Raw genomic sequence first — 16,399 nt, forward strand, 5'->3', positions numbered from 1 at the left:
ATATTGTGAAACAACGTGATTGTAAACCCAAAAGGCTTTGAGTTGGGTACCAAATCCTTTCCACCAATTACTTAAAGGAATTACTTCATCTACAGACATTAGGCTACAAACAAGCTGTTCAACAAGCCATTCTACAGGCAGCAAGACAAGTGTTGGCCTAGTTTTGTAGGGGTTTCAGTCATATTTCCCTATCCTCTCCCATGACAGCACTTCCAGTTCTTGCCTGTATCCAACCGCTGGCAGTGGTCAACATAAATGTGGTGGCTCACCACCTGCACTCCTTGCTGGCCAACCCTTTGCCCTCTCTTGAAATGGATACAGAACTGGGATGTGACCCAGTTTTCCTGGGGGATGTGGGATGTGACCCAGCATTTCCCCCCAGCAAGGACAAAATTTCCCCTCTGACCAGCCAGCCCCCTTCACACTGCTGACCTCCTTTTGTAATCATGTTGAAATTGGATAAAATTGGCCTTGGCATCAAACATTATCACAGGAGGACTAACAAGGAGATGACCTGGCAGTGTGACTGGACAGGTCTCCTCAGGGTACCAACAGCATTTACATCCAGAGACATGTGAAAACGAAGATGAAGATGAATAAATAAAGGTATTCCCCCCCCCAAAAAAAAAAAAAAAGACAAAAAACCCACCACCACCACAAAAATCCCTTTTGAGAAGAGAGGCCTGTAATGTAATGTTGTGCCTCTGCATACATGGCAATATTTCTCACATTAGTGGCTGTGGTAAGATCCATAGGGACTTTTTGCTGGTAAACTGAATCAGTTTCCATCTTGTCTGCAGATAAACACACTTATCTTCCAGAATAAACAAAACATCTTGCTCTTTTAGAAATAGTATGAAAAGTTTCAAATGAAACTAGGTTAAGAAGAATATTAATGTATATTCAGGCATGAAGAATTCAATTTCCCCCAAATTGCTTTGGAAGAGACAGTAAGATCTCTAGAGGTCTCAAAGTATTTTCCCCTCAATCACAATTAGCATTTCATTCAAATTAGATGACTTTATTGGTAAATAAAAAATAAATATGAATGTATATTACACTCTAGGTTGGCAAATATCTCAAATTTGTGTTTGCCTACATTCATAATACTTTTAAATAAATTTATGTGTTCAATTTTACAAAAAAAAAAATAATACTTGAGAATTGATTACATTCATGAATTACCATGGAATAAATAGGCTGTGAATTTACAAAGGGAATTATCTGCTGCATGCTCCTTCATACTAACTGGAATGTAACATCCTATTTTCACAGGAGGAGACTAGCTCATGTTTATCACAGGTAAGAGAAAAAACTCTGTGGAAGTTTTTTAGTCTAGCAGTCCTCTTGGTATGCATGCCATTAGTGTTACAGATGATCAGTGCACCATCCAAACACTAACTAGTTCAACCACTGTCCCTCTTTGAAGCAGAGGAATGAATAGAAAAGACCGTGCTATGGTTAAGGGCAGGTGCATGGGCCAGAACCACAGTGTTTGGTTTTGTAACTTTGAGAAAGTCCTTTGACCTTCGCACTTTATTTTTTCAATGTCTGCAAAACAAGGAAAGATAATAATTGCCTACCCCATGTGAAAACTGTAATTCCTAATTTCTGATTAACATTAAAAAACCTTGCCATTTTACAGAGTGAGAAGGGACAGAGAGAAAACTCAGAGTCAGTCAGGATTGCAACTCAACTTCCCAGCCCTTTCCGACTTTCACTGCTCAAACCTCATGTCACTTCTTCATTACCTGTGCTCAGTGTCCAACCTTAGTCTTAGCCTGTTGCATTCTCTAATCCTTGCTTTTATCACAAGAATCACTCTCCACAAAATTGAGGATATTTTTATCTTCACACATTGCATTTATATTCCTGTGTATAGAGCCCAAGCAAGGTTTCTTCCAAAAGCATACTGAAAAGGTTCTCAAATAAAAGTGTCTGTTGTTCTTGTTTGAATAGTATGTCCTCCCTCATGTTTCTGAGATTCACCATCTCAATGCTATGTATTATTTCATAAGTGAAGGGATATTGTGTTATCTGAACTTGAAGAGCACTAAGAATGGTATCAGGAGCGGCCCTGATCAGCTTGGAAGAAAGAATACATTATGTGCAGGGCAAACCTGAACAATTCTTCCTGTCTGATTTTCCTATCAGATATCACCAGAAGGTTGTGCTGCTGTTCAGAGGGACCTTGACAGACTTGAGAAAGGGATAAACTAGAACCTCATGGAATTCAACAGAGGGAAATACAAAGTGCACCTCTTGGGGAAACACAACGCCATGCCCCAGTTCAAGCCGGGAGATGGCCAGCTGGGAAGCAGCTTCAGAAAAGGCCCTGGGGGTCCTGGTCATGGATGTGCCTTCATGGCAAAGGTCAACAGCATCATGGGCAACATTAGGCAAAGCATTGCTAGCGGACTGGGAGAGGTGATTCTTCCACTTTGTTCAGTCCTGGTGAGACATCTGGAGTGCTGTGTCCAGCTCTGTGCTCCCCAGCATAAAAGAGACATACTGGAATGAGTCCAGTAAGGGGTAACAAAGATATTTAAGGAATTGAAACATCTGACCTATAAGGAGTGGCTGAGAGAGCTGGTCTACTCAGTCTGGAGAAAAGAAGGTTCAGGGGCATCTTACCACTGTGTGGTAAGATAACTTATCACTTACTACCTGCTAGGGGGAGTAAAGAAGATAGAGCCAGGCTCCTCTCTGTGGTGCGCAGTGACAGGACGCAAGGCAGCAGGCAGTAACCAAAACACAGGAAACTCCATTTAAATATAAGATAACACTTTTCCTCTGAGGGTACTGAACACTGAAAGAGGTTCCCAGAGAGGCTACAGAGTCTCCGTTCTTGGACATACTCAAAACCCAACTGGACATGGTCCTGGGCAACCTGCTCTTGCTGATCCTGCTTTGAATTATAGGGGTTGGACTAGATGATCTCCAGAGGCACCTTCCAACCTCAACCATTATGTGATTCTATGAAGCATATGGAAGTGTTCCACTTGTTTGGTGGGCTAAATGCATCAGTTTTCTTGAAGATTTTCAAACTCTAAATTTTGTGGGAATGAAGTAACAGTGAGGAATATGACCCCAAAATGGGAAAACAGGAGCAAGGGGGACATACCTATTAGACAACCTCAAAATACCAGCATGTAGAAGCCAGCTTACACAGACTGAACTTTTGTTAGCTAGATTGTGTAAGAGGATGAAGGGGGTAGGGGAGAGTATTGACATAGACCACAGCACTGCACAAGGAAAATAAACGAATTTGGACTGAACTGTGGAGTTTTTTGCTCATCTTGGCTTAAGTTTTTTACACCACATGGATACTTGAAGGAAGCAGAGGTCATTCCCCAACAAGATCTGTGCAACAATCTTACACTGTCATTTAACAGAGGTCTGTTTGACTTTTCTTTCACCTTTTCACTTAGCAGATGTACAGGTACTCCTGGTTCACACCTAGCTTGAGCAGGTACATTGCTTCATTAAAGCCCTTTCTGTGTTACTATGTCTCCCCATCCCGATGTGCAGAAAAGGAAATCCTCCCTGACAGAGATGCTCAAAGACTAAGAGAAGGAGATGCCACTGCAAGAGAGCTTGCTTTGAGAGAGCTCCCCAGGGAGGAAAACAATGGGACATATTGCGGAGCATTCCCACCAGCCTCCTGAACCTATTAGCAACCTCACTGCAAAAGAGACAAACACAGAAGGGATTTTAACTCGCAACCATGCAAACACATTCAGATTCAAAATGCAAGTATGCATATTCTTGATAGTCCTTCAGAGCTTCTGGGAAGCACTGGGCAAAACCGCATGTAGGAGTATGTATTAAGACCACAACACAGATCCATCTGAGTGGCAAGGATGAAACATAAAGGATTGCCTTCAGACACATTTTGACTGGCAGTTTGTAATGTTTTCTTAGCCAAGACAGTTACACAGTTAGAAGCACAAGGTCTGTTCTTGTTTCCTTGCATTTCCCTTAGCAGTAGTTATGCTACAGCTAATCAGGCTGTAGATCAGTGCCAGCATTTACCCTGAAGTTGCAAGGGTAGCTAAAAACAGGTATTGAAAAGCCTGGATGACCTGGTTCAGGCAGAGTGGTAGCTGACCGCTGCTGTTAAACAAACATGCATGCTCATATACACAAACCACATAAGGGTGCTCAAGGAAAAATAGCAAACGCCTCATGATCAAAGCGAACAAGAGACAGTAAAAGTGGTAATTGTAGACTAGGGGTTTTGGAAGCATATACTACTGTGGTAATATATCTATGTTATATTTCACAAAACTTTGCTTAGACTTTAAAAGGAGCTAAGAACCACAAAGAGACAGCGGTCTTTAAGATGCCAGAGGTCCCACATCCCCACCAACAGTAAGGGGTTTACATAGCAGGAGATCAGTAGGACAAGCAGCTTTATCCTTTCCCCATCCCTTCCCTGTTTCAGTCACCTCTCAACAAGACATTTCCTGTTCTTTGCCCCTTCGCACTACTGTTCCTGTCAAGTTGTAACATCATCCATCTTCTGCAGAACCTCTTCTCCCTCACTAAAATTCTGGCAGCCAGTTTAACTCAGAGCTGTTGCACTGACTTAAAGAAAGCTACTGGATTTTACAGGGGTAAATATCTTATCCTGCATATAAAATTTCTGGTTCCGTATTGGGAATAAACAGAATCCTTCCAGGGGAGGTCCTCCATTAGGATCAACTTCTGTTTAAATCTATTTATTGAAGTAATATTACTTCAAATCATACATGCAGTGCCTCTGCAATGGCATCCTAAGTTGTGGACTTGAAAATAAAATTGATTTCTAATTTAAAACACTCTTCCATTTTATTGGAGGCTCAAAGGAAGTTAGTTCAGAATTGGGCATCATCAGCTTCACTAGTATCCATTTAAAAATGAGTGTCTACCATTCATCCCCAAATCCACTTTTCACAGCTTTATTTGGGTACACCCTTCACATATGAAAGCAATGAAATTTTACTGGAAAACATGTTCTTAAGCTAACTGTAGAGAGAGAGAGTTTGTGAGCAGTTCGAGGAGAAGGCAATGGCATGCAGGAAAAGAGCCAGACCAGGTACATAAAGCATGGTACCAAATACACCTTTTGCAACTATGATAAATGTCCTTTTTATCACAGTACACCCTTCCTTAGTGAAGGGCAATGCCCTCCACTGAGCTGGTTCTGTCACAGGGAAAACGTGCAGAATTAGATCTCCAGTCAGCCATCCCCATCAACGTAGCCTCAAGCTGTTTTAAAAATACAACTGCCCCCCCTTCTGGCCAATAATGACTCCCAAAAGTGTTTTTGCAAGACATTTCAGGATAATTTTCAAATGTAATTTAGTTTATAAAAGTTAATTAGGCTTGTTTTAGGATATAAACTTTCAGCCAAAGCACAAAACTTCCAGTAAGTTTCAGAACATTTTTACATTTATTTAGAAAATATATATATATTTCTTTGCTTGATGGAATGCTAAATTCAGGGCTAAATATGTTTACCCATCAATTACTCAAGGTAACGGGAACAGCTCTGATGGAACAAAGCAATGGTTACTATTTGATATCTCAGGACCAGGCTTCCTGTGACCTTCCAGACCTTCAGGGCCTGACTTGGTCAGGAGTGGTGCCAGCTCAAGGCACTGAAAGTGACAGTGACATCCATGCAATGCTGTGCCATCACAGGGGAATGCTGTTGGACTCAGACTGTGCACAGCTGCCTTAGGTAGCCAGTCCCCATCTAGGTGGTCAGTTCACAGATAACGGCGAGGTATGACGCCATGCATCAGCTTAAGGCTTGGAAGGAAGAATAGTTAATGGAGGGAAATTGCTGGAATATAAACATTCTAATGACTGCTTTTTAAGTGACTTAGAAATAAATCTCTCAAACAATATGGCTACTCATGTGAATTTGACACATCTGCAGAGCCAGGAAATTATCTGATCTGTGGCCCTTAACGTACCTGTATAGTTAATATTAGCCTGTCCTGTGAAGTTCTCCTCTTTGTAATTTCTACAGTTCCTCTACATGAAAAATTAAATAACAAAAAATGGAAGTGTGAAAATACCTGATTAGTTATCTGTTGTTGCAATTTTTCTTCAGATGCTGAAAGAGAAAGAAAATAATTAGTTTGTACATATTTTAATGAATATGATAATGTACATACACAACAATCACTGTAAAGTCAGGAACAAAAAAAATCAAACGTAATTAAGAAATAGTGTTTAACACGAACAAATGATTTGAAACTTATAAACAGAAATCCAAAGGAATAGGAAAAAAACAAGCTCCTCTTAAGCAAAATACATAAAAATAAGATTGAGATAGGTATCCAGTCTTACTAATCTGGTACCCCACAAGGAATCGCAACATACAAAATGAAGGCAACGAATTTCAAATACGTTCTACAAAGCTCTTAATTAATGTTGTGAGATGTACTGCTGCACGTATACGTGCCTGAGAGACTGGTAGCATCCAGCTTAGGATTTGAGCATCAGAGGAGAAAAGCAGCTTCTGCTGTTAACCTGAGATAAAATTACGTGCCTGTGTCATGACTGAGGGTAGGCGCCAGCTGGCTCAAGGGAGAAATTCTATCCTGATAATATCCCCAAAGTGATGAGTTGAGTTACGGTCTCGCTCCCTCATCCTGGCCTTCTTCTGCAGCGTCCTTGAGCGTACTCCTGAAGACATGATCAAAGCCTAGAAAGGACATTGCTTTCCTAGAGCCATCTGGGACCCTCACAGCAGTGACATCTCAAACCTCTTCTTTCCTTTTAGATCAAACGGGACAGTAATTTTGCCTCATTTACCATTCCCATGCACTATCTGTCAAAAGGGCAGCTGGTATCAATTACCCTCCCTTTGCTACTGGAGACTATCCACATGTATCGGGGAAAATCAGGAATTTCGCACTGACCTATCCAGCTAGGCTACATGTACCCACAGTGTTTTTTAAGCAATAATGATAGGATACTGTTTATAACCTGTCAGTATCACTATTAACTGTCAGAGCAGCCTGTTTCTGCCTAGCACGGATGGCTGCCTCCTTCAGCACTAGAAATGATGCTCCATTTCAACTGAGTTTCTTTGCATTGATGTGTGTGGCACAAGATAGAAGTTTTAAAATTAGATGAAAATATTTTAAATGTTAGAACACACTAATAATTAAAGGAAAATGTTCTTCCCTACTGGTTGCTGAGAATTCTCCTATTTTCAAGGAAAGCATTATAGATAATTTAGATAAAGAAAATTACTTCAGGCTATATTATAAGATTGTCTTTTATGATAATTATTTCCTGCCTGCTTCTGTTGTGTTTTCATTTGCTAAATAAAAAAAAAAAAATGCCTCAAAAAAAAATATCACAAAAACCCCATATAATTTAGAGGAGAATTTTCAAAATGTATTCCCTTGTTCACTGAGATCATCTTTGGAATTAATGGAATTTTATTATGTAACTAATTTTTAACCAAATAGATTGTTGGTAATAGAAGATTAAAGGAATATGTGTTTTTAGCATTCTGTAATCATATACAAGTTGCTAGGAAAGCACAGTGTTTGAAATCTCTGGTTAGATCAACACTATTTTGCTCAAAGGTTTGTGGACTTTGAATACTGATGCTTTCCTGTTTCCCAGTACATTTGTTTTTAGGCTATTTTGATTCACTTTAAAGGAATTTTAATAACTTTCTGTTGACAGCATGGACAGCTGGTCTTGAGAATTAGTGAAAATTCACTTGCTGACTGAGGAAGGAAGTGACATCAATGAGTTTCTAAAGTCAGCCCAGAGGGAAAAGTGCGCTCCGTGAGAGTAGCCTTTCATGCCATTGTATTGCCAGTGATGCGTCAAGATGCAAATTGCATTATCAATCAAACTTGTGGTTTCTACCTCAAGCAAATATAAAAATGGACACAAAGACTGGGAAAGACCTGTCTGGCTACTTCTGACATGGCTAAGGAAAAAGTGAAGATGAATTTGTGTAGCTCTCTCTTTGTTCATTCTTAGTTCTCTTTATTTATTATTATTTTTTGTCAATTTAAATACAACAGTATCTAGGAGAAGGCAGTTGCCAAAGTGCCTGCATGATATACCGGTAATGATGACATGGGTTAAATAGGACAGAGATTGACTAGGCTGTTAAGGACAAGAAGGAGATCAAATTCAAGGTCAACAGCAAATTGACTACTGTGTTCTCCATTTATTCACTAGATGATCCTTGTCCTCATCACGAAACTACATGAATCTGGTGTAGTCGGCAGTTATGCTCAGAAGAGGCCAAGATCTGTAATAACAGAGATGTTACAAATTAGGGTGCAAATACATTGGCACCATTATTTCAGGAAGTCTGTGAAGTCCTGATGTGTACTGTACTTTTGTTTTAAGGTGAAAAGCTACAAAAAAGTGGAAAAAAACACGAATGCATGAAACAACACCTTCATTTTCCTTAGCATGAATAGAATAGCCTTTTATTTCCCCCTTCCTCACTGTAATAGATCATCATTAAGTTTAAAATGGACATTCTTTCATTAACAGCAACTATTAAATAAAAATGTCCCTCCAGAATTCAGCTTAAAATATATATATATATATATATATATATATATATATGTTTAAAGGCACAACTTAGTAACACCTATAGCACTGAAAGGTGTTCAAGCTTTCAGCTGTCAATTAACAGTAGGGCAGTAGAAGGCTTTGTCATTGAAATAACCAAAATTTTGTCTGTCCTGCTTTGTATTTTATTTTTATTTTAGAATGACTTTTAGAATGGCTAGTCACTAATCTGTGTTTTTCTTAAGCCACCCATAATTTTGAGAAGGATGTTTCTGTTCAGGTGCTTTGTGATCACTTGTCGTGACTGTCATCATTCTCTGGCTCCATTAGAGAGAAAGGTCCAAATTCAAAGGACACGAGGCAATGGGACACCAATTAAACCAGAACTGTCAGAACAGGCCAGTCAGTCCCAGAGGTAACACCTGCATTAGGCTCATGACATTCACATAATTCCTGAGCATTGCCAGATGTTTCATTACCCATAGACCTTCAACACTAAATTCAAAATTTACAACAGCTTTTCCTGAGCCACTGCAGTGAGACAGCAGCTCGTACAAGATGAATGGATGCATGAACATCAAACTAATTGGGGAATTTACTGCCATCTGGAAATTTATAAGAAAGTTGCTCAGCTGGTAGTCAGTGTAGTCCAAGAGATGTCTTCTCCAATATGAATGGGTTGTTCTTATCCTGTATTTCTCCTAAAACTTTTTTTCCCCCCTACATGTTACAAGGCAAACTGTTCCTACCTCAGCTGAGTAGTGCTATCTGACCAGCCTTGACAATGCAAGCATATCAAACGATCTCCATCATAGACAACTACACTCCACTGATGTTTTGCATCAGAAGACATGTATTTACCAGTACCAACTGGAATTCTTACTTGCTGAGGCTCTGCTCTCCTGCCACTCTAACTGAAGCTAAACTGGTACAACTGAGACAAAACATTTGTTGAAACCCAGAAGCGGAGAAACAAACCTCCCAAAATAATTTTTAGTGATATTTTTTTTTTTTTTTTTTGTCTCTCCAATCACAAAAAGTGGAAAACACTACCTTTATGTGGTTTTGGATGATTGAGATAAATGGCTTTCTTGGGTTGACCTCAAGCTGTATTGTTTTAGAAAAAAACCAAAGAACCTTACAGCAAACTTTCTTTAAAAGATTTCTCTGTATTTCCATCCGCTAATTAGTACACCAATTCCTGCTTCCAGAGCAAGGTGGGTTTTTCAATGTTTTGCTTACTTGTTCTTATAATATGGAAGATTACCTTACTGAAAGGAACAGTGTACATTTTCCAATGTAACTGACCACTGTAAGACACAAGAGCATGTCGTAATTGATGCTGTCACAAGGAACTGCAACACCAACTCCTCAGCCTTACTCACCCAACCTACACAGGGAACAACGCGTAATTATGCACACTGTGCCCTGCTTACCTCCATACAAAGGAATGTGATATTTGTGCAGGTTTACAGATTAATCTGCTGTAATTCCTTTTAATGTTAAACTACTTCCAGCTCAAATATAATTAACATCAAAAACAAAGGTACAAAAGATTGATTAGAAATATGAACACACTCCAACAGAACAAATAACAGCTTGATGCTGTTTCTTATGTTCAAATAGTTGGATACATTAGGAATTTTGACAGCATGTTTGTTCCCTAAGTATATAGCAAAAGAAAAAAAGGTTTCATTTCAAAAGGCAAAAGACTACTACTGCATTTAATTAGTGTAAAATCCCTTAAATACACAGATCTGCCAATTTATGTGACATGACTGCTACAAGCCCTAGCAACAAAGGATTTCTTTTTTTTTTTTTTCCCCAAAATCAAATCCTGATTTATTTTTTAAACAAGAGGGGAACCCTCTGCCTTGCCCTGAAACAGTCATATTCATAATCTGAAACAACCATATTCACTTAGCTATGAGGGGAACAGCACTACAAGGAAATCAGTTTTGAGGAGAGAATTTGATATTCTAATATCAATTTAATTTTGTTTTTCCAGTTCGTGACAGAAACACTAACAGCTTTGGATTTTACTTTATTTTTATAGACCTAAATAAACACATATGCAACCTATTTGGTTATGATCCATGCCACTTTCATTACTGGTTTCCTAACCTGCCAGAGCAGTGAAAGGAAACCAAACCACTCATTTCTGACAAACTTTTGCAGCAATTTCTAATGGTGCCAGAGCCTGAAGAAGAAACACTCAGATTTAGTTTTCAGAGTTTTAACTGAGGAGGTGTGGCACTAACAGATTATCTTCTGAGAAAGCCTGTAACTTGGCATAGAAAGATTATAATATTTAGGACAAAAACATACATTTCCTATAAATTAACTGCAGAATCTCCAGGACTTGTAAGCTACGCAGTTCCTTCGGATACACATCGTATTTTCCTCCGAATATGGAATTTGGAAAACTGAAACTTACAGCATTGCCTTCAAAACCTAGTTTTGCTTCTTTTTGCACCTCTGTGATAATTATGCAACTGAATATGATTACGGTGGCCTAAAATGTATTAATCACATCTTCATGGTATTGCATAATCCTTCTCAGCTGTCACAATGCCAACTCATAAGTTGCCCTGGCAGTAGGAAACATAAAAAGAAACTCAAGTTGATACTGATTGAAGCAAATGAAGGAAAGTTGGCCATCTCAAAACACTGAAATTCTCACAGCATTCCAAGGTCTCCCCAGCTAATTTTTCATGATTACTTGTGATACGAAAACAGACCTTTAATTGTCAGTCTCTAATAAGGATGCAAAACTGTTCTCTTGGAGGTTCAAAGGACCCTGGGAAACTAAACATTTACGCAAGCTCCAGTAGTCAAAAGTCTTGTGCTGATTAACATACACCATTCAGTTTCCACCTAACAAATTCAAAACAAAAAGAAACCCCAAAGGAAAAAAAAAAAAGGAAAAAAATTGTTCCTGGTCTGACAAAGAAACATTAATTTTAATAGGATTGAGGACCTTCATTCATTAATTCTGTGCATAAGAAAAGAGGGAAGGGTGCAATACAAATACATTCTTGGGCCAAATTCTGCATTGGTTAACACTGTGTATCTGTACTTATGGCAAGGAGACATTAGAAAATAAGTTAATTAAAAATTTGGAGTTTTACCTGCCTTCTCCCTCAACAGCACTGACAAATATTTTTAAATGATAGAGAATTGCCAGTATGCCCACTAACATAATTGGTAGGCAGGCCTGTCCACCAGTTTTCTCCTATCTGGTTGTGCTTTGTATTTCTGGGAAAACGGAAAGTAAAGGTTTGTGACCTTGTTCCTTTAAGGATGGAAGATTTGAGATAATGGAAACATGCCAGACAACATATTTGGTTTTAAGATCAACACAATATTGATATCATGCTTTGGACGGTTTCATTGTATATTTATTTTGAATGCCTATTTGGCATTCATCCTGTATCCAGCAACAAGAATAGTTTGTTTCAATTTTGTTTTACAGCTCATTATGCAACTGCTTTGAAATGTTTTCTTTTTTATCTAACTATTTCACAAGTTTTTCAGATTCCTGCTCTCCTAAGGAACCAAACGGAGCAAACCATGGAATCCTACTCATCTTCAATTAGGCAGGCAAAGATCAGTTAATTATGGCTTAGCAGATGCATTTCCTCAAACTCCATCACAGTGTTCCAAATCACAGGTAAAAATCGCCTCAGTTCTCACACTGCATGGGCCATTGCTTTTTCATTTTCATTGCTTTTTCAATCAGATGGACCACCAGACTCCACTTTCATATTGCTAGGTATGTACAGTGCTTTATATACTGATCGTCTAGAGCATCGATCACCATCTGTTAAAATGTCTCTCTGACTACACTCCAGTGTTGAGCTCAATTGCTTATGCGATCATCTTCCACAAAGTAGGTTTCTGGGCTTTGACACAAAACAATCTGTTTCCACCTGTCAGCTGGTCCATTGCAGCTTCCTATATTAAGGCTCTTTTTTGTGGGTACTAAATGAGAGATGGTTGCCCTTGATTTCTTTCCACTGAAGGGAAACTATCTGGCGTTTACTATGTGAGCAGCAACCTAAGAGCTGTCATGAAGGAAAAGACCATGAAGAGTAACTAGTGCATGCTTGTACATACTCATGTACCCCATGCAGAAATAGAGCCATGGACATACTGCTATATCTTTAACATATCCTGTTACAGCCTTAGGCAGCTGAAGCTTTGCATTGCACTGACAGTAGGGCTAAAACTTCGCAGTAGTTTGGATTTGGTTTTGGTTCCTGCTTGGTTTCTGTTCACATTAAGAACATATGGCTGTCCCCACCCAGACAAGGAATGTAACCACAGTTGAAAATTTTAGTCAGATTAACTATTTTGAGGCAAAGCCATAAGGACACATGACGTCCAGTGTGGCATACATTAGAGAAGGTCAGCTGATGATCTTTCATTTGTAGGGAAAATGAGTGAAAGTCCAGCTGTGAAGCATACCATGCCCATCCAATCTTAATTAGAATGGTCTGGAAATGGTATATGAAGATGAAGGCACCAGTACCAAAGGCAAGCAGCACACAAAGTTCGACATGGTTATGCACACAGAGCCTCTTTTTTTCTTTCTTTTTTCCTTTTTTTCTTTTTTTTTTTTTTTTTTTTTAACTCACCTGCTGGGACCATTGCACCACAAACATCAGAGCTACAAAGCTTCTTTGGTTTGAATCAGAAGCAGTGGCATGCAAGATGAGCATGCAGGAAGCCCAAACAGGGGTAGAAAAATCCAGCTTCTTGGCACTAATTACAAAGTAGAGTCCCACAGCAAAATCTCCATGGGAAGCTTTAGTCTACAGTTTCTGTATTTCAGAAACAAAAAGGAGATGAATTGTCTACGCAACATAAGGCCAGGAAGTGACCAGTGGTGATGAGAGCAAATATTCTTTCAATTTACTACTCATTCTGAGTTGTGCCTACATAAACAAACTGTACTTGTTTGAATCTGCCATGTTTCTTTGTTTAAGGTCTAAATATGCCACTCTAAGGCACGCTCTTAGCACATTGGCCTCAAATAACTTCACTGAAATTATTCCATTTCAAAGCAAAATATTCCCCAATGAGAATGTGACACTTAAAGAAAGACAGCGCTCACATTTGTAAGGAAGATTACATGCATGAGAATTTGCAATTAATCCATGAGTAAAGAACAGGGGGGGAAAAGAAAAGGTGAAATAGGAGCCCTTTGAAATAGAACCTTAACAACTGGAAAACTAAAAAATTATCTACAGGATGATTTTATAGTTAGAGAAAACTAGAAGGAGAAAAGTGAAAAGAAACAAAGCTCAAATATAACCTTTCCTAATGCACAGCTCTGCATTTAGATTGGTCAGATTCAAAACAAAAACCTGCAGCAAACAGTTGCTGCAGGGAGTACAAATTTATCTACGTTTTGTATAACTAGAATATGACCTTTCACGACCAACTCTAGAGCTTGAATTCAACTATAGTTATAGGAAGCCATTTGTTAAAGGTCACCCATGACTGAGAATATAATATGAATCTAAGATGCACACAGGTTCAGGTTTGTGCTAGTCATAAGAAGTTGGGGAGAGAGGAGAGTAGGAAGCTCAACCACTGCTGCAGATTTGATTCTCAAACGGATTTGGAGAGTTTGACAACACTGTTTAATCAAAGTAGTTGATTTCTGATATGTGAATTATTAAGAGAATACACGGTTTTAACATTTGCCATTTGTGACTACATTACTGAAATATTACCAAATAAGGTTATATTACCAAGTAAGACTATTTATTTTTTTATTGTAATTTGAGTCAACTCTTGGTAACTAGAGCACTGTAAAACCCCCTCTTCCCACAGTTTCTCCATCCTTTGAAAAGATCATGCAAGCTCAGTTATTACTGTTATAAAGAAGTAAGATTCTCAGGTTAACATAGGAGTACAGAGCTAAATTAAACAGCTATACCAGTCTTTCTTCAGAGGCAGCTTTAGTTTTATTTTATTTTATTTTATTTTATTTTATTTTATTTTATTTATTTTTTTTTTTTTTTAAGATAGTGGATGGGTTATATTTTAAGGAGCTCCTTGAAAGAAGAGCCCATAATGATGTACAAAAAAACCTCAACAGGAAAATTTCCATAGACATATAAAAACATTTCAGCCATGTTCTCTGAACATGTTCTTCAAACATGAAAATTCAAACTGTATCCTCCGTATTGGAAAGATAGTGGACTAGGAAAAAAGTTATATAATAATATATGCGTAGAAGTCAAACAAAATTCCCATGAGAGAGCTATTTAATCAGAATCTTATGAGATGACCTCCCCCAAAGTCCAAAATCAACTCTGAAGCCCAGTCTGCAAAGGATATAATACTGCTACATGAGACCATATTTTGGCTTTTGAAAAAAAAAAAACAAACAACCCCAAAACCAAAAACAAACAAACAAAAACCTTGTATGATTAATGTGTTTAAAGATAAACCTGCAGCTCAAGCTTGTAATATGCCCTAGCACTAACTTTATCTAGCCAAGTAGCAACTGAGCATATACTGTATGTACTGTAGGTGATTGCAACCACCTCCTTTCCTGCAGGTGAAATACCTTGATGCTCCAAGCCTTACAAACAGCACCATACCCTGCTTTGGCAGGAGGCTTTTGCTTACTTTAGAAATACCCACTGTGACTCCCTCTAGGTGCCATCCTTGCCGTGCCAATTCTGGTATTGGCAGTGCTCAAAAGTGGGAAGTGGCAGGGGTGATGAAGCGAGTTCAGCTGGAGAAATAATTATAAGAACTGATCTCACATATGTCACTGAAAACATGGTTAGATGTTTTCCTTTAATTAAACAGAGACTAAAAATAACTGCAGTAAGGTAATATCCAGTGCCCAGAAACTGTGAGGTACCCCAATAGCGACAGCCCGAATGATGCACTGTATCAATTTGATCACTCAGGGAGAGGCTAAGGAGTTGTTCTCAGGTAGAGCGCACCTTTTTCACACACACAAGGGAAACTCTCAAGTGGGCTTTAAAACCACACCTGCACGTTTTGCACACACACGCATTTTCTGCCTCCCCAAAATAATACTGCTGCTTGCAAAGGACCATATGCACGTACCCAAAAGCTGGTACCTTGGTACAATTTGCATCCATAAAAGGTGCAGGTGCAGTTTTATGGAGACCTACGAGAAGAACGTGACCATGCAGCATACTATTTACATAGCAGCCCTCAGAAAACAAACTAAGTAATCTTCCCATTTGTCACTGTAGGATGTAACGTGCATAACAAGGGGAGGTAGAATTTTACAACTAAAATCACAATAGCTGACGGACTACTTTAAGAGACAAGTCTACACAGTCCTGGTTTGCAGATCATGGGTGTGCATTATTACTGACAGCAGTGACAGCAACCCAAAGTGAGGGCAAGATTAATGCATCTTCTGCAAGGATGAGAAAGTGTAAAGAGCTCTTTCAGAATTCCTAAGTAATTAAATTAAAAAATATTTTTATGAATGAAAAAGCTCACCACTTTTACATGTTTCACATCTCCCCAGTGAACTGTATTCTTTTTCAGGCATTAAAAAAAAAATCCTGTGTGCCTGACATGAATCAGCAATGTGAATTACTGACCAAGTAAGCTTCAGCAAGTGCTAAGTGACATATTCATAATATGGTACCATTATTCACATGTAAATTACTACTTTCTACTGAACTGAGCATTCAGGATGAGACATTTCTCTTTCCTTCTGGCAGGGGAACTCTGTCAATATTGTGTCTTATTATCAACAAAACTTAACTTATTATTGGCTTACTGCTAACTGCAGGGGCAAGGTTTTCCTGTATTTCCACAGATTAAGGAA

At 38.7% G+C, this 16,399-nt stretch overlaps 1 protein-coding gene across 1 annotated transcript in view; it reads right to left on the bottom strand.

Moving 5' to 3' along the window:
- Window positions 1-16,399, bottom strand: part of CHST9 (carbohydrate sulfotransferase 9) — a 97,498-nt gene that overhangs the window by 11,301 nt on the left and 69,798 nt on the right. The window contains exon 3 of the mRNA XM_040550232.1: window positions 6,072-6,109. Within this exon, the coding sequence (XP_040406166.1) occupies window positions 6,072-6,109 (38 nt within the window). The remainder of the gene's footprint in view (window positions 1-6,071; window positions 6,110-16,399) is intronic.

The sequence above is a fragment of the Cygnus olor genome, chromosome 2 (genome assembly GCF_009769625.2).
Source record: "Cygnus olor isolate bCygOlo1 chromosome 2, bCygOlo1.pri.v2, whole genome shotgun sequence".
Classification (NCBI taxonomy): domain Eukaryota; kingdom Metazoa; phylum Chordata; class Aves; order Anseriformes; family Anatidae; genus Cygnus; species Cygnus olor.